Below are 19,070 nucleotides of genomic sequence, written 5' to 3'. Positions count from 1 at the left end.
GGAAGTATCCTGCATTGAGCACGAGGGTGAATAGCTTTGCCAGTGCCACGTGTATTGCTGGAAGGCTGTATTTGATCATCTCTGGTAGGATACCATCAGGGTCGATGGCCTTTTTGCCTTTCAGCAGGGCAATTCTTTCCTGTATGTCTTTTATGGTGATTGGTGAGTCCAGTGGGTTCTGGAAGTCTTTGATGACTTTCTCCATGTCCCTTAGTTTGGTGATTATCTGTTGCTGTTCTGGGGTTAGTTCTTCTTCTAGGATGTTTTTGTAGAGACCTCTGAAGTAGTTGAGCCAGATATTGCCATTTTGGATGTGGAGAGAGTTTTTTTTGGGCTTTGTGTTCATGTGGTGCCAGGTATCCCAGAATGAGCTGTCCTGGAGGGAGTCCTCTAGTTACTCTATTTTGTGGGAGAGGTACCTCTGTTTCTTCTCTCTGAGGGTGCCTTTGTATTGCTTGCATAGATTGTTGTAGGCTTCCCTCGTCTCTCTGTTGTTGGGATCTCTGTGTTTCTGGTTGGAGACTGCCCTTAGAGAACGGCGTATAGCCTTGCAGTCGCTGTCAAACCATTTGTGAGACTGTTTGTTAGTCAGTCTCTTGGGCTTTGTCTGTTTCAGGCCTGCTAGTTCTGCTGTGGTGTACAGGATGTTACTGAAGTCTTTCACTGCTCGGGTGATCCCTTGTTGGTCTGGCTGGTAGGAACTCATATAGAAGTTTGTGAGCAGTTCCTTGATTTCGGGTCGGTTAGCCGCGTTGGTGTATTCGGTGGCCCGGTGACTGGCCCATTTAAAGGATGGTGGCAGGTTGTAGAGACCAATCTGGTGGGGCTGCTGTGTGAGTGACTTGTCAGTGGATCTTATGTACAGCAGGATCTGGTTGTGGTCTGACAGGTGTGTCTCAGGGGTGACTATGAGAGCATCTATGTCTGCTGGGTCTGTGATGACATAGTCCACCACGCTGTTGCCCACGTGGGATTTAGTGTGAAGCGTCCCTGAGAGTCCCCTTTGGTACGCCCGTTCATTATGTACAGTCCCAGACTCCGGCACAGGTTCAGCGGCTGTCTCCCGCTCTTGTTGACGACTATGTCATAGCTATTTCTTCTTCTCTGTGCAGACTGCAGGTGGTGGACCTCACCTACCGGGATGTGCAGGTTTCCATCAGAGGACAGGAAGTCTTTCTCTGTGCCAGTCCTGGCGTTTAGGTCGCCGCAGATCAGCACTCTGCCTTGGGACTGGAACTGGGCAGATTCCCTTTGTATGACCTCATAGATGTCTGGGTTGTGGTAGGGGGACTCTGATGGGGGGATGTATACTGAACAGAGATAGATGTCATGTTGGCCGTTGAGGATGGAGTTGTTTATTTTTATCCACATGTGGTTGTCACCACGTTTGATGGCTTTCACGTGTTCTTTGAGCTCCTCCTTGAACCATATTAGTATGCCTACTGAGTGGCGGCCTAGTTTGGTGGTCTTGCTTTTCTGGGAAGCAACAGAGAATTCCTTGTAGCCCATGGGTGTTAGGGATTCATCTTCTGCCCGGGTCCATGTCTCTAGGAGGATTTGGATGTCGATATTTTTTAGTCTGTCTATAAAGTCTGGATCATTTGGTTTGGATCCAAAGGCTGAGGCATTCCGCCCTTGGATATTCCAGCTACTCATAGTCAGCAGTGTCATCTTTGGTGGGTATAACTTGTAATGAGCTGTCCTGCAGAGGACGGGCTGGGTTCCTGACTGGTGGCCATGTTGTGGATTCCAGTCTGGATCAGTGTGTTGCACAGGGTGCTGAACATGGTTCTTATCTCCTCCATGTCTGTGCTCTGCCTTGTTCTGTATGGCACAGGTGGCTTCCGCCCTGGTGGCTTATAGTAGTCCTCATTTCCAGTTTTTTGGGGGAGACATTGTGTTTGAGATATTTTCCAGCCAGGCAACCTCCCCATGGGTCTTTGTCTTGTATGTTGAGGGGGGTATGGTGTTTGGGTCTGTCTCTTGGCAGGTGATTTCTCCACAGGTGACTTCTCCACAGGTTTTTGTCTTGTATGGGGTATGGGCCAGGGGTCTCTGTTGAGCACTATGTCTTTAAGTTCTTTGGCCAGGAGGATGACTCCCTGTTTGTTGAGGTGTTTGTCATCATATAGGTGACGCTTGTCTATGGAGGGGTGTTGTGCCAGGGTGATGCCTGATGTTGATACGATTTTGGATGCCAGCTCTGAATTGATATCTCTGATGATGTGTTCAGAGATGTCTTTTCATGGGAGCAGAGATGACAGGATGATTTTACAGTCTGGGAACTGTTGTTGCGCTTTCTCTGCTAGCTGGTCCTGGGCCTCGAGGTTTTTTGTCCCTGTGTGTATGATGACGTGGTTGGGTTTGGTGAAATAAGGGTCGTTGATGACAGCGTTTGCTTTTTCAATTGTTAAACAGCGGATTTTGGTGACTCTTTTCCCTGGGAACAGTCTATTTGTGTCCAGGTATTTGCCATTGGAGTCTGTGATCAGGACAATATCTGGACCCGGTGATCTCCTAGTCAAGACTTGTCTGCTGTTTGGCTGGGTTGTTGGGGTTTGTTCTGATCTTGGGGTGGGGGGCAGCTCTGGTTCTGATCTTTGGGTGGGGGATAGCTCTGGTTCTGATCTTTGGGTGGGGGGCAGCTCTGGTCTATCCTGTGTTGTATTTCCTTCTGCTTTGTTGGGGTCCTGTCTGTTGTCTGTCCTTTGTTTCTCCCCCCCCCCCCCCTCATTCTCTGACACTCTCTCTGGTCGGCTCAGCAATGGTTTGCTTATTTGTGTCGTTGTCACTGAGGTTCCTTTTAATTTGTTCTTTGAAGTGTGTGAAATCTCTTTCTAGTTCAGGTAAGGAGTTTCTGAGGATCTCAAGTGAAAGGTGAGGGGGATTGTGGCTTGGAGCAGTGTGTGGGGGGGGGTTTGCTGGTGGGTGTCTTTGTACAGTAGAGGGGATGGCTCTCCTGTGTTAAGGAAATGATAATCAGCAAAAGAGGACATGAACACTAGTGGGTATGATAGGAGGGGTGTAAGTGGGGAAAGGACAGAGAGAGTATTGGTGATGTACGTTTCCGGAAATGACAAAACAGAAACGTCACCAGGAAGTGTCAGGGTCGAATTCGACAGCACGGGTCAATCAGTCAGATCCAAATTAGTATTAGCATGTGTGCACCCGCGCTAAGAATGACACAGACACTCAGTTCCGTTTTCAATCCCAGCTCATGCTATATCATCGCCTCCATAGCACTGAACTAACTTTATTTCACGTCACACATAGTTATACAGGAAAGGAAAAGAAAGGGTTAATGCATAATATAACATGAAATTCTTCACATGATTGGCTCTTAATCGTGACACACAGCAAATTGTAGTCTTGGTTACAATCTAAGGAATTTAGCAAAACATGAGAGTCAGCGCCATCTTAGCTCCAAAGCTAATTTCTTTGCAAGGAAAATTAGTATTTCAACATAACGTAAAATATAAAAGGATAAATCCAATAGTAAGGCCGTGATCATGACCTGAGATCTGACAGAAGGAAATCAGAAAATGTGCCTGTGCCTAAAGCATATCTCTTAAATAGATTGGATCGAATCACCTGAATCAAGCTGTTTTCCCTTCATGAATTGGTTCTTTTGTTGCCAAAATATTATTTATTTTGCTTACTTATATAGTGTCGTTGTATTCCGTGGTGCTTTTTCAGCAAAATAGTCAACACTGTCCCAAGTAGGGCTCACATGAGGAAACCTTTGTAAACATGGGAAGAAGATTCAAACTCTTTGCAGATGTTGCCCTTGGCTGGATTGGAGCCCAGGACTCCAGCGCTGCAAAGCATCAGTGTGCTATCCACTGGTCTCTTGTAGCAATGTAGTCTGATCCACTGCGTGCTGAAACGCGCGTCGGGCTCCAGCCCATATACATAACCCCCCCCCCCTTCCTCCTGTTGCTTCTGGCCCCACCACTAATGCCATGGATAAGAGGACGTGTTTCTTTACTTCTACTAGAACATGGCAGTTTCCACTTATACAATATGGGCTGTTTGTCTTAGAAAACAACCCATTTTACTATTGGTTTATCAGATATTGTACCTTGTAGCTACTATATGGATTGCTTGCTTTCCACTCTATCATTTCAGTGTTACAGTAGCTAGTTTCCTCTCTATATGGGTTATATTCCTTGTACACTACTTACCGACATAGTGGGCATTTACATGGGTCTAATTATCTCTACATAGCCATCCAGATTCTTACTTGTTCCCATATAAACTGTTGTGTATAGTACTTACTGATATAAGTTATTTTTATGGATTCTATCGTTTCTACATGTATGTATTGATATTCATGTGCTTTTATATAAACATTTTTGTGACAATTTGGGGTTCTTTGTATGCAGCGGTCTGGTTTTGTACACAGTCTCATCATTCTTGTTTGTCCATTTGTGTATGTTTTTATTGTATTTCGATATTTTCTAATAAAGGTGTATTTCTATTTTTGCGTTAATCAACTTTGAGTATATGTTTCTCTATTTTGAGTGTCATACGTACCTGGTCTTTGTTTCCCTGTTTATTTTTCGTGAGGTATGGTAAGGACACGCTAAGCTTTAAAGCTTTTGTTACTTTATTCAGTTGTCTAATTACATCTCCACTTGCTCCTTTCTTGTGCTATGTTCCCTTGTTTGTGTTCATCCAAGATGGAGGCTGTGCCACTAGATAGACCAGCTGGACAAGTCCACCATTGAGAGCTATCAGGAGGTACCAGTAGCCTAAATTGTGAAGGAAGAGCCCAAAGAGATGCTTCAGGACAGGTGCTCCAATAAAGTGCGTTTCACTCTATGCATTGCTAGGCCACAATTCCAAGTCTGATCTTTTTGTCCTATAAAAATCATGTTTGGGTGAAATCAGAAAATGTTCATCATATGCCCAATACCATTCATACTCTGAAGCATGGTAGAGCCCGCATCATGCTGTAGGGGTGTTTTTCAGTAGCTGAGAAAGGGAGACTAGTCAGAATTAAGGGAAAGCTTAAAGGGAGTCTATCATTGGGAAAAGTGGTTTTGAGCTAAACACATGTCTGAATAGCCTTTAAAGAGGCTTTTCTACTAATTACTTTACTTTTTATGTTGTCTGCTGTTTCTTTTTAAACCGCTTTATTTCTTTATGCAAATTTACCCCACGGTGCACCATGGCCGTTCCCCAGGGCCTCCGAGCACCCCCCAGATTGTTCCTCAATGTAAAATTGCAAAGACTTTCAATAGTCTACCATATACAGTATGCAATTTCATCAAAAGGAATCCAAGTATTCAAGGGACAAAGCAAACTGTCAACATTAGATGCTCTAGATCTATGAACCCTTACGGCAGCTCTTTATTAACCTATTTCCACCTGAAGCATTTTTCGATTTTTGTTTTGGACTCCCCGCTTTCCATATTTTTTTTTTTATTTTTCCATTCACAGATCCACATGAGGGCTTAATGTTTGTTGTTCCTAATGGTACCATTTATTATTCTGTACAATGTACAGGGAAGTTGGAAAAATAAAATCAGAATTGGGGTGGAATGGGGCTTTGTTTTTAAAGTGTTCACTGTGCCGAAGTACAGTTTTTAAACTTTTGACAAATACATCAAGTTTATAGATATACTCAATATTTACAGAGGAATGCTAAGTATCAGCTTCTGGGCCAAATTGTGAAAAATGAAAACCCATTTTTGCCTAATCAGTGCTTGGAGTTTATCACAATTTCTAAGTTTTTGTTTGTCAACCTGCTGTTTGAGTCTGAGGCTATGGACCCAGAATTTCCAGGTTTTGTTCACTGAGTCACTTAGTTATCATTTTTGATTTGTTCCACCTTGCTTGAAAAAAAACATTGTAAAGCTAAATGCACACAAATGTGGGCAGGCCACTGGCCATAATTCATTCAATGAATGGGGACTGCGGAAGCACAACCGCAAAACCGGACAGGAATAGGACCTGTCCAGAGTTTTGCAACCCCAATTGTTAGTCAGCACACTGATCTGTGTAATACACGGTCATGTGCTTGGGCTGACAAACTAAGGGTTCAGTGTGCTATCCAGAAAAACACAGTCAACACACTGAATTCGCACACTATCGTGCGCAAGGGGCCTTAGTCACCAAATTACTCCTAAATCTTTGGAGAAATTGCTCTTGGAGGACGTTTAGGTACCAATTTATACTCAAGACAGTGTTCCTAGGCAAAATTGTGAGTGTGCCTATTCCCTTAATTTTAAAAAAACAAAACATGTGAATGAATGTGAATGATATCTGGCTGCTTTACTGTTGTGGCAGGACTTGCTGGTGCTCAAGGGAAAAAAAAAATGCGAGCACACTTGTGCTTCAATCACATGGAGAAGGCATGCAGGACTTTTGGGGGCTTCGTTTTCCGAATCGCTAAGGGTCCCAGCTGTTGAATCCCCTACCAATCTCATACATATATATGATTGTGAAAAAACCCCTTTACAGAAAAATACACTGTAGTACTAGTACTAAACTGTAGTACTTAAAAGAGGACCTTTCAGGTCCTCAGGACACATGCGATGTGATACACCACTAGAAATCCAACAGTGCGCTGAATTCAGCACACTATCTGCTTTCCCATTCTGAGCCCCCGCTGAAGAGCTATCTGTACTGCTATCATAGCTCTTCAGTGTCAGAAGGGCGTTTCTGACAGTCTGTCAGAAATGCCCTTCCTCACAGTAGCGCCTATAGCGCTGTACTCTGAGAAGGGGGCGTTCCTTACTGCCCAGCCATGACGCTTAGCGGTGAGGATTGCCCCCCTCACCTCCTGATAGTGCTAGTCCATAGACGAGTACTGGAGGGGGTGTTCGGACAAATATTGAGAGACAAATCTTATTGTTTGTGTAATAAGAAGTTGTACAATTTTCCAATATACTTTCTGTATCAATTCCTCATGTTTTCTAGATCTCGGCTTCCTTTCATTCTGCTTACTAAAAATCCGTCCATGGTCATGTGATGAGCTCACAGGTGCACAGCTTGTTACCAAGACGATGTCTGATTGCTGTGTTGTGACTATAACGAGCGGCACTTGTGTGCACATCACATGACCATGAACTGTAAATCACATGACCATGAACTGTAAATCACATGACCATGAACTGTAAATCACATGACCATGAACTGTAAATCACATGACCATGAACTGTAAATCACATGACCATGGTCAGAATTTCATCCACTAGAGGAAAAGCCAAATGAATAGCAGCAAGCAGAGAACTAGAAGGCTGTGAGGAATTGATAGAGGAAGTATTTTGGAGAATTGTACAGTTTTTTTTGATAATACATACAATAACATTGGTCTCTAAATATTGGTTTGAAAGTGGCCAAGCCCTTTGTGATAAAAAAGGATAGCATTGATATGAATCAGGATATAATAGTGCGTCACAAGAATGCTCCATAAGTGATCAAATAAAGCACAAAATAATAAGACATGGATTAATATACTTTTTTTTCTCCAAATCCATTTATTGCACAAACTGCAACCACATGTACGATATTTAGCACCAGCCAGCTGCTTACAAGCTTTGCTTTAAGACTCAAACATCATTCATAAATTGCTATGAACAGGACAAAAATGCCTACACAATATTTCTAAAAGCAAAGAGGGCTACTTCTTGAATATCATAGAAAAAGCATAAGTTACCACTATATGGTAATCAAAGGGATCCTATCACTCACACAATTTTTTCTAGGTACTACTTCAGAATAGCCTTAAGAAAGGCTATTTGTCTCCTACCTTTCGTCGTTTTCTCCGCGCTGCCGTTTGCCTACAATCCCGGTTTTCCTCAGTATGCAAATTAGCTCTCTCGCAGCACTGGGGGCGGGCCCCAGCCCTCAAACAGCACTGGGGGAGTCCCCAATGCTTCGAGAGAACTCTCTCCAGTGCCGCCTCCATCTTCGTCAGCAGCGTCATCTTCAGCCTCTTCTTACGACGGTGGCTTGAAACTTCTAGGCCTCGGGCAGAGTAGACTGCGCATACCCACAGGCCACGAGAAAATGGCCGCTTGCACAGTATTGTAAGCGGCCATTTTCTTATGGCCTGTGGGCCTGCGCAATTTGCTCTGCCCAAGTCCCAAGATCTAGAAGTTACAAGCCACCACTGGAAGAAGAGGATGAAGATTACGTTCATGACTACAATGAAGGTGGCGCTGGAGAGAGTTCTCTCGCAGCATTGGGGACGCCCCCAGTGCTGTTTGAGCGCTGGGGCCCGCCCCCAGTGCTGTGAGAGAGCTAATTTGCATACAAGAAAAAACTGGATTGTAGGCGAACGGCGGCGCGCAGAAGACACGAAAGGTAGTAGAAGAATAGCCTTTCTTAAGGCTATTCTGACGTGGTACCTAGAAAAAAAATTGTGTGTGAGTGATAGGATCCCTTTAAGCAGCCTATTGTGCTATTCCAGTAGTGTACAGGTTGGAATTGGTGCTGTAAAGGGGAACTAAAAAAAATAAAATAAAAAATAATTTTTTTTTTATATATATTAATATCAATAGGGGTTAATGCACTTCACTGCCTTTGAGGTACCATCATTCTAAAGTTGAGAGAATACAGAGCCCAAGCAATCAGCAACTTCTGGCATAATGAGCAATATGTCAATACTCCTTCAAAGGGTTAGCTTGTTGAGAAGGGAATACTTTATATGAATCAATGTATACTTCTTGAAGACAAAAAAAAAAAAAAAAAACCCTTTCCAATTTAATAAGAACTAGGACACATCCATAATTGTGCATGCCGCAGCCACACTGAATGATTTGGCTTTTGGTAAATGTTTCATCTGCTTGTGCAGCTGGCTATACAAATACATATGTACAACTATACATAAAACACATCTTTTATATGCTTCTTTTGTTGTACATTGCTCTGCAACAAGTATTATTGATCAGCTGTGAGCTACAAGAGAGGACAATAGTGACATAAGACGTTATTGGCCATTTTCAGAGCCTTGTACATAAAAAAATATGTAACCAAAAATGAAAATGGCAGGTCACAGCAGAGTAATAAACTGTGTGGAGCAATACAGAACAATGCTGCTGATAGACAGATGCTTTATCCCTCAAGTAAAGGGTTGAGGTCAGCATTTCATCTGGAGGTAGGAAGAAAGCAGTAGTTCTGGGGGGCAGAACTCTCTGTTCCTGTTTACCACTCGCATCTGCCGTTTGCCTTTGAAGTTGGAACCTAAACAGAGGGGAGAAAGGGAATTAAAAAGGAAAAAAAAATAAACAAGCTGGTTACATTTATCAGCATCACTAACATTCAGACAACCTAGTCTCATTTAACAGAAAGTGATTCTGGACCAAACGTAATGCTCTCTAATTAAAAATTTTGCCTGAAAAACCTTTATAAAGTTCTTGCCACTAGTATCTCCCTTCTAGCTAATTTACAGTTCACTCTCTGCTCTAGGCTAGTTTTGTCTTCATAGATGTGATACTGATAACAATGAGTGGGAGAGGAAGGGGCTGATCTTCTTACACAGTGAATGCAAATGGGAGGGGTTAATGCTCAGCCTCCACAAGTCTGTAAACTGTTTTCTCTGTGCAAAGGACTGAACATTATGCAAATTTCAAAGCTTACAATTTAAGAAAAGTTTTCTAAGTACTTGTTATACTTTTGGCTTCTTGTGTGATTACAGATGGGATATTATTCACAGACAGCAAGACACTTTCCTGACTATGCTCATAGATTGCGCTTTTCCTGTGTCATGCCTCCATGGTAGATGCCAGAATGGAGTGCGTACATGCATATAGCTACCCTATATTTGCAGTTCCGTGTTCACAAATTTCCTATATGATGGTCACATGGGCTATTTGTTTGCTCTTGTACAGCTACTCCTGCCACAATTACATACAAACTAAACTAGTTATAATGGATAGGGGAGATGGGTAGACTGTTATTGTGCATGACCACAATATCAAAGACAATTGCGATTTACTGAGAGGTCATAGATACTATTCCATGACCACCAATGATTTCCAGAACTAAAGAGCCGCTGAACTGTTTAATGTTTTACAGCGCCGCTGAACTGCATTAGAAACTCATCAGATATTTAAGGGGCTAGAAATGTCTGACCACCACTGAATAGATATCAAAACTAAGAAAATCACTGCAGATCTAAGTACAGCACTCCAGCATTGCAACAGTCTAAAATGACTAACAAAAATGGCAAGATATCAATTTTAAGGGGCTGTTTAGTGGATGCAACTGTAGCAAATAAGATACCTAATAGGATGGCCTTATTGTTATAGGTCTGTCATACTAACACGTGTGTTTCTTGTGTCTTTTATGCTAGGGCCCCACTTGGCAAAAAAACCAGTGTTTTACAGTCCCTGCAAAGTGTATTGGATTCTTGTGCATATTTTTCTGCAATTTCCAAAACCATTGAGATTTTGGAAAACATAGAATGTCAATTATATCTACGGAAACTCCGGTGGTTTATCTATAGGTATAATTGAAAACTCTGCAGATGTTCTGTGAAAAACCCTGTGGGAAAAACCGCAATGCCTTCCTGCCGTGCTTTTTCCCGCAGCGCTTTTTCGCTGCGACCCTTAGCCTTAAGGTTGTTTTTCACTTTTACATCACCTGGACTGTTTAGCAAGGTCGCTATATTTATCCGCTGCACTACAAAAACACAGTGGTGCAAAGTCACTTCTCAGCAGCCTATGATATACTCAGTGACTGCACTGCAAGCAGAGAATATAGAGTGCCCTGATTACAAGCAATGCAGTTCTCTAATATAACAATAAAAGTGACTCAAAGCAGAGGCTTCAATTTTAACAGAACATCTGCCACAAACACCATAATTTGCAGATATGTTCCAAACACCACCTTCCCAAAATAAATTACAAAGTTCTTACTGGCAGAGGCCAGATCCATGTACTGACACACAGCATGCAGCAAGAGTCGCTGGTAACTGTTAAAGAAAAAGATGAGAAACAAATTAAAATATATAAGCAGACACAATGTAAATCACGTCAAGGCATTTTAATGAAAAATGACTTTATAAAAATATACAACTACCAATACAATATACATTAAATGAGTGACCTTGGAGAGCTTGAGGCCCTTAGAAGAATATTGTAATATGTGGGGCCCATTGTGGAGCAAATTATACTGTATGGGGGCCATTGTGGAGCATCATACTGTGTGGGGGCTCTGGGGAACATATTACACTGTTACTATTCACAGATACTGTGCAATGTAAATACTGAAGGGGTCATGGCACTTGAAAAAGCACCATGGTCACTTCAAACAGTTGATCAGCAGGTACTCTGGGTGTTGGGCTCACTGATCTTTTAGATCTTTTAGACCAGGCATGTCCAAAGTCCTGACCACCGGCCAACTGCGCTTTATATTCTGACAACCAGAACTCTTTTATATTTTGTATATGGGGATGCATTGGGTGTCTTTTTTTGCGGGGCCAGATGTACATTTTAGTTATACACTAATATTTATTGCTTTGACACCCTTTTTTTCCCCAAATTTTTATCACAGGTTCAGCACTATTGTTTTACTTTTTTTTCCTGCTATGGCATTTACCATACAGGAAAAATACAGGGGGGGGGGGGGGGGGGGGGTTGGTAGAGAATGCCAGTGATTCTCTCAGGCACTGATCGTGGACATTAGCACTGGGTCTCTGCTGTATAATACAGCACAGAACCTGCTGCTATGACGAGCCTTTCTCCCACTGCTTGGTGCTCACTCACCGTGTTCTTGAAAACTTCAGTTGTGTAGTTGTATGCCTTTCAAGTGTATATAAGTGTAAAGTGGATTTTACTGTTATTTATTTTGTCCACAGTCTTACACAGCCTTAATTTGGTCATAGACATTAGATTTTAGCAGGAAAGGCTGCTCATCTAATGTGCATCTGAAGTTTCGTTTTATTGCAGGATAGAGAAAGATTGAGCAATTAGATTTGCATACCCCAACCCTTTCGATTTACATGAGAGATAAGCAGGAAAAAGTCATCAGGCATCAGCTTTCTCCCCTCTACCCATTCAAAATACAAGTATTCTCGGCCAAGTGGGCATGTGTGTGAAGGAGTGGGAGGGGTGGCAATTGGCAAAGTGTGGGAACAAACAATACCTGTTTTCCATCATTGCAATATACACAGATTCTGGGCTGACTGAGAAAAAAGAGAGCATCTCGTCTTCCAAATCCTCTAGTGTACCCTGTTTAAAGAGAAACTTATTTAGGATGAGCTTACATCCAGGAGATCAACAGGAACAATAGGTTTCATTACTAAGGTTACGTAAACATTTGCAGGTTATGAAAGTAGGCATTAATTCCTTGCAATGTACAGCTCTAAACCTAAAACATACACAGGGGTATAAATATAATGTATATCAGAATTTCTTGTAGCAAATAACATCTCAACTGCTACATTCAGATTGGCTAGGTGTGTATATCCGTGCATATGTTCATACTTGCCTGAGTGCATATATGTGTATGCGTTAAGTCTTTATAAAATTTCCATTTAAATTCCGAACCCAGATGTTTAAAAGTTTAAGTAGTCACACAAGCTAGTACATCATGCTGTGTGCACTGGATACAACCCTGACTCATAAGAAAAGAATTTATCAGCTTTGAACAAAGTGAGGAATATGACAGAAGAATTGTTCTAAACAGAAATGTGCCTGTCTACATGTCCCACAGAGAATTCAATCACAATGTATTGAGTGCTCCATGTCAAACGCTTACGGTAAAAGGGCACTACAGTCAACAGTTACTAACAAGGACACCGTAGATACAAAAAAAGCTATTCAAATAAGGAATTTTGCAGGACAACATGTTGTATAGTGGCTGCTTATCACAAAAGAGATTACTACTTCCCTATCAAATCAAATCCGTAGAATATGCTGTTATTTTTATGAAATGGAAACTTGCACTAAACAAATCACTGAACCCTTTCATTGCCACGGGTGTAGGTAAAACCTCTAGACTACAATGTAAAGCCTAGTGGCTTGTTAAGAGTGTATAACTATTGTCTTGGCAGCAAAATGGTTAATATTAACAAAGGTTATAAAAGAATTGAAAAGCATACTTAACCATTGGTATTTGGCGTCTTTTTAGGGTACAACGTAGACTCCGGTTGATCCTCTGATAACACTCATCAGGTGTATACGCTGGATGCTCTAAAAAAGTAAAAAGAAAAGCAATAAGCAACATGGTAGTTTTACGGAGCATTAAAGGGACTCTACCACCTCCCACAGGCATATTCCACTGCTACCACCATATTACAGCGATAAATATACCTTTGGTATGTATGTCCCTTTTGTAGATTTGGAGAAAAATAACTTTGGCTAATTTTCAGAAGACTTCAGTTGGTGTACTGGCAAGCCTTCAGCCTTGCTGCTATAGTAGTCATTAAAAGAAGAAAAATGAGACACAATAAAAACAATTAAAATCGCATCACTATGAGTGGAGGTCGCCCTGCCGCACAATATATAGTAATCACCCACATGTATAAACAATAAAATACAACAACAGTGTTTAGATGATAGGAAGTATACAACTTCAATACAACTGTATTTATATTCTACCTCCCTATTAGGGAGTATCTCTGAGGGTTCCAGCTATTTTGGATTGATATTATATTACCTTATTAAGGACTGCATTCTGAGTATTTGAAATACACTCCAACCATGTATTAACCCCTTGGATACCTAATCTATTTAGTGTGAGACAACCTCAATTCACACCATAAGCTCTGGTACTGAAGGTATCTACATATATGTATTTGATGCGTACAGTTGTATACTGCCTATCATCTAAACAGTTATATTGTATTGTTTATACATGTAGGTGATTACTATATATTGTGCGGCAGTGCGACCTCCACTCATAGCGATGCGATTTTTTTTTTTTTGTAGATTGTGAGCCCCACATAGAGCTCACAATGTACATTTTTTTCCTATCAGTATGTCTTTGGAATATGGGATGGATATCCATGCAAACATGGGGAGAACATATACAAACTCCTTGCAAGGCTGCGGTGCTAACCACTGAGCCACCGTGATAGCGATGCAATTTTAATTGTTTTTATTGTGTCTCATTTTTCTTCTTTTGATGATTATAATAAAATTTATCTACTTATTGGAAATACTGATTTTTGTGGTTATATTTATTATTTGATACAGATACCAAATAGGTCCAATATGCTCTCTTTGTAGGTATCATGTATGATATATATCCTAGTGTTGAGGGTTGGTAGGTTTAATAAATTGCTGCTATAGTAAGATGGGTGAAGTCATAGAAGTGGAAGGATCAACTCCCAATGCACAGGGTGACACAGGCAGGAAATGGTAGAGGTCTTCGTTAAAAACCGTGGTCCAGGGAACTGAAGGCCTGCCTGCAATCCTTTAACTGACTCATTTGAATAGGACTTCAAAAGTGGTGGTTCTCCAAATCTACAAAAGTGACATATATAACAAAATTTAAGCTATTTAATTGCTGATGTGATGTTTTCTGTAACACAGTGGTGATAGTTGCATATGCTTGGAGGAGTGGACACCCTTTAAGTCAATCATATGAAATACAAAATTGTCACAGTAAACAACAGGCATAGGAAATACATTCTAAGACAGCACTGCAACGCTTTGCTTGCTGTGGCAGAACATCTAAGTTTGTTATAGCAGTCTAAAAGCTTTGGCAAAAGGCAGACATATATAAAAGGTCCTGTTTATAGAGCATATATATATATATATCTCTATCTATCTCATCATAAACATACTCACTGTTACCCATTTAAAAGCAATTAGTAAAAGGTTATATATCACTAGATAAAGCCCCGATGGAATCCTCCTTTCCTTACCACTCTTTCAGCACGGCTGCCAATGGATACCTGTAGTCCACCTTCTTTCAGTAAGAGCATCCTCAGTTAGTCCTTGACTTCCATATACTTGCTTATTAGATTAGGGTTACATAACCATGCATGTGCAGTGCACGAATAGTTTCTGTTAGGTGGAATGGCCAGCAAAGCTTTTAGGAAATGCACAGCGCAAGGTATACCTGGGAAATGTAGTTTTCACTAGTAAGCAGACAGTAACATGCTCCACAGTAAGGACCGCCCACTCTGGCAAGCTAAAATGTAATGAAGCTATGGGGGTGCAGATCTTCAAAGAGAGGACAAATAGGAGTTGGGTGAAGTCACAAGAACAGTGCAGACGTTTTATCTGTATGGTTGGGAAACCTCTCTAGGCCAGGGCCCCACATTAAGAAATAGTGGCATTTTGACTGCATTGGAAATGCCGCTTTTCACAGTACCTGCAAAGTGGATAGCTAATCCCATCCACACATTGCAGGAAAAAAAATCTGCAGCTGAAATGCTGCGATTTAAGAAACACTCGCATTTTTGTAAATCTCAGCATGTCAATTACACCTAAGGAAACACTGCCAGTTTCCATATAGGTATAATTGGCGACTCTGCGGACTTTCTGTGTAAAACTTCAGCTTGCTACATGGGACCTTAGCTTTAAAGGGAGACTAGCAATGGAGTAAAATGTTAAAATGTTATTCAGACAGTTTTTTTTCCATACTAGAGATGCATTCAAATACCTGTTCTTTCATCTTTGCATTTAATAATCTTCTCTCGAGGTTTCCTCACATCCTGCTCCAGATAAACCAGTACTTTCTCCTGCTCTTCTCCAGAACGGTTCATGAAGTCATTCCAAATCTGCAGGTGGTTGAGGTGGGGGAACAAACAAAACAAAAATCACATGAATATTAGTGCTGTGTTGTAAAACCCATAATGAAAATAAAATACAAATTAAAGTACATTCAAGTACAATAATAGTTACACTAGATTCACACTAACATTATAATGCACTCCAAACAAAAGAGTGAATTATAGACATTGGGGTTTGTTGGGTGTCCACAGTTTCAAAACTGAAGTCAGTGAAGAGAAAAGTCCTATGTGCTGATTTTCGGTGGTTTCTGTTATAAAGTCTACAATGGAGACTCTGGGACAGATGTGAACCCAGCCTAAAGCAGCACTCCCATTAATTCATACAAGCTTTTAGAATGCTATTGTAGGTCTTTTTGAAACTAACCAGGAGACTTAAATCCAACAATTCCCGACTGTCATTTCACAATTTCACAGAGGCTGCAGAATTTAAAAAGGGTAATCTGGGATTTTTATATTGATGTCCCATATTAAAGGGGACCTGCCAGGGCAATTTGGAACATCAAGCCACCCACAGGTCCTAATAAACTGGGGGTTTAGTGGCACAAATTGCCCTGCTCTAACAGAATGGCAGCTGTATATATAAAAAGGTTTATATTCACCTATTGGCTGTACTTTCCATGCCAAACTTTAAAGAAAATAAATAAAAATGTATTTTTAATGTGGCCACAGATAAGGAGAGGCTATCAATACATGAGCAGTCCCCTCCCCACCAAACTGCTCAGCATGTCAGAATTTTATACTGATTTTGAGGCAAATACCCACTCATAATTTGAACCAGATTTTGTCCCAATTATTACTTCTTGTGTTTTCTATGGCAGACAGAGATCAAAGCAGAACTCAAAAAAAAAACAAAACAAACAAACAAAATATATACACATACACACACTAATGTCCTCATCCAGTTTAATGTCGTATTCAGCTGCAAAAGTTTAATATAAACACAGATATTCCCCTCTCCCTGCTATGCAGCCTGCAGTCTCTTGTCCCAGACTGTTCAGGGAGCTGCAGGCGCAATGTGAATACACCATGCTTACAGATCCCGAAGCCAGAGCATGCAGGTCACAGTAGTGAGGCAGGGGCTGTCCGCTCCCAATTCGTCACTGTATTCAACTCATATGCGTCCTCTCTGGATGCAGATGGGTTGAAGTCAAGATATACCTCTCACCGAGGGAAATATATACATACATACACTTTCAAAATTGCATGAAGGTGGTTGTTCATATATAGTGGTGCAGCATTTATACAATTTAGCAGGTATCTACTTTCAGAAATGATATAGGGTTTATGTATGGCTTTTTAGGTTGTAATTTCAGTTTTATTTGCACATCTCAAAAAAGTGTCCTGGTAACCAGTGGTACAAAATGTCCAAAAACTGGGGCAGCGAAAGAGTTAAACAGGAAATAGAAGAAAGAGGAACAAGATGTGTCAGGATGTGTAGGTTTTCACTCAGTAATTCCATGAACAGCATAAGGGAAAGAGGTGAGGGGGAGCAGCAAAGGGAAAACACATTAGACAACACTGCAATTTTATACATTAGCATCAACCTAAGAAATGACTGTCGTGGAGATCAAGGAGAGTAGAGTGGATAAAAAAAGATTATCAGAATAAGATCCAGCTTATAAGAGGCGGCAATAATGCTGGGAAAAACTATTAGGATATTAGCAACAAGATGGATACAAAACACACAACATCCCATTGAGAAGCACACAAACCTTGACATGCATCAAGTAAGGCCTGGTTCACATCTGCGTTCGGTTTTCTGTTCGTGGAATCTGCTTGCGGACTCCCCGAACAGAATCGAACGCACTGACAAGCGATGAGCAATGAAAGCACACAGATCCCATAAACTATAATGGGGTCCGTGTGTTTTCCGTGCAGTGTCCGCACAAGTCATGCAGACAGGAAAGTAGTTCATGAACCACTTTTCTCTCCGCATGTTCCATGCAGAAACCGCTCGGAAAACATATGGACCCCATTATAGTCTATGGGGTCCATGTACTTTCATAAGCTCACCGCTTGTCAATGCGTTCGGTATTCCATTAGGCAGGTCTCCAAGCAGACTCTACGAACAGAATATGGAACGCAGATGTGAACCAGGCCTAAAGAGGATTTAAATAAATCACAAATATAATCACATAAATCACTGAACCACCTTCTGTCTCTGTCCATTTTACTCCTCCTAGCTGCTGGGGACATCTCACCTAACCCCGGCCCTCCTTCCTTCACTAAGGGCGCGTTCACACTACCGTCTGTGTCCGACAGGTAGTGTCCGCTCCTAGTGTCCGTTCAAAATCTGGCACGGACATTAGGAGCGGACACTAGCTGTGTCCGTGACACCTGTCATTTATTTAAATGGCGATCGGGTGCGTTCTTTTGCACTCCGTGCCTGTCCTTCACTGTCCGCTTGTAAAGATGTCAGACTTTTCAAGCGGACAGAAAAACCCTACGTCGGGTTTTTCTGTCCGCTTGTCTCTCCAGCAACCCTAAAAGGCTTTTTGAAACTTTTCACTCCTTACTCACACTCAAGGTGCAGACGCCATTCACAGACCTTAGTGCCAATGACCTTGCCACTTATTTCCATGATAAAATTGATAAGATCCGTCAGGAAATTACTGCCCAAGCCCCAGGTGGCATTGATCCCATCACCTACCATAGTAATGATCCCCTCACCAACCGCACTTCAGACTGTCCATTCTCATCTTTTGAACCTGTTACAGAAGAGGAAGTCTCCCAGCTACTTTCTTCATCTCGCCATACAACCTGCAATAGTGACCCCTTCCCCTCACACCTTCTCCAATCTCTGTCACCTGTTGTCACTACTTACCTTACTAAAATATTTAGCCTCTCTCTCTCTTCTGGAATCTTCCCATCCTCCTTCAAGCATGCTGTTATAACCCCGCTATTGAAAAAACCCTCCCTGGACCCATCCTGTGCTGCTAACGACCCGTCTCTAACCTCCCCTTCATCTCTAAACTCTTGGAACGCCTGGTCTATTCTCGTTTAATCTGCTATCTCTCTGCTAACTCTCTGCTTGACCCCTTACCCCTGTTTTCCACGCTCTGCACTCTACTGAAACGGCTCTCACAAAAGTCTCCAACGATCTCCTAATGGCTAAATCCAATGGTGACTTCTCTCTTCTTATTCTTCTGGACCTCTCTGCAGCTTTTGACACTGTTGACCATCAACTCCTCCTCACTATGCTCCGCTCAGTTGGCCTCAATGACATTGCACTCTCCTGGTTCTCCTCTTATCTCTCAGACTGCACTTTCAGTGTATCATTTGCGGGATCTGTTTCCTCCCCTCTTTCCCTTGATGTTGGGGTTCCTCAGGGCTCGGTCTTAGGCCCCCTGCTCTTTTCTCTCTCCACAGC

At 41.8% G+C, this 19,070-nt stretch overlaps 1 protein-coding gene across 1 annotated transcript in view; it reads right to left on the bottom strand.

Annotated features, from left to right (window-relative positions):
• Positions 1 to 8,233: 8,233 nt before the first annotated feature.
• The window catches only part of R3HDM4 (R3H domain containing 4), a 39,307-nt gene continuing 28,470 nt past the window's right edge, over positions 8,234 to 19,070 (bottom strand). Inside the window, exons 4-8 of the mRNA XM_075283668.1 lie at positions 15,571 to 15,688; positions 13,063 to 13,148; positions 12,100 to 12,185; positions 10,872 to 10,927; positions 8,234 to 9,195 (exon numbers count right to left, since the gene is read on the bottom strand). Coding sequence (XP_075139769.1) covers positions 9,092 to 9,195; positions 10,872 to 10,927; positions 12,100 to 12,185; positions 13,063 to 13,148; positions 15,571 to 15,688 — 450 coding nt within the window. The 3' untranslated portion in view covers positions 8,234 to 9,091. The remainder of the gene's footprint in view (positions 9,196 to 10,871; positions 10,928 to 12,099; positions 12,186 to 13,062; positions 13,149 to 15,570; positions 15,689 to 19,070) is intronic.

The sequence above is a fragment of the Leptodactylus fuscus genome, chromosome 1 (genome assembly GCF_031893055.1).
Source record: "Leptodactylus fuscus isolate aLepFus1 chromosome 1, aLepFus1.hap2, whole genome shotgun sequence".
Lineage (NCBI taxonomy): Eukaryota > Metazoa > Chordata > Amphibia > Anura > Leptodactylidae > Leptodactylus > Leptodactylus fuscus.
The sequence above is the reverse complement of the archived record's forward strand: the minus strand, read 5'-3'. Positions and strand labels throughout refer to the sequence as shown.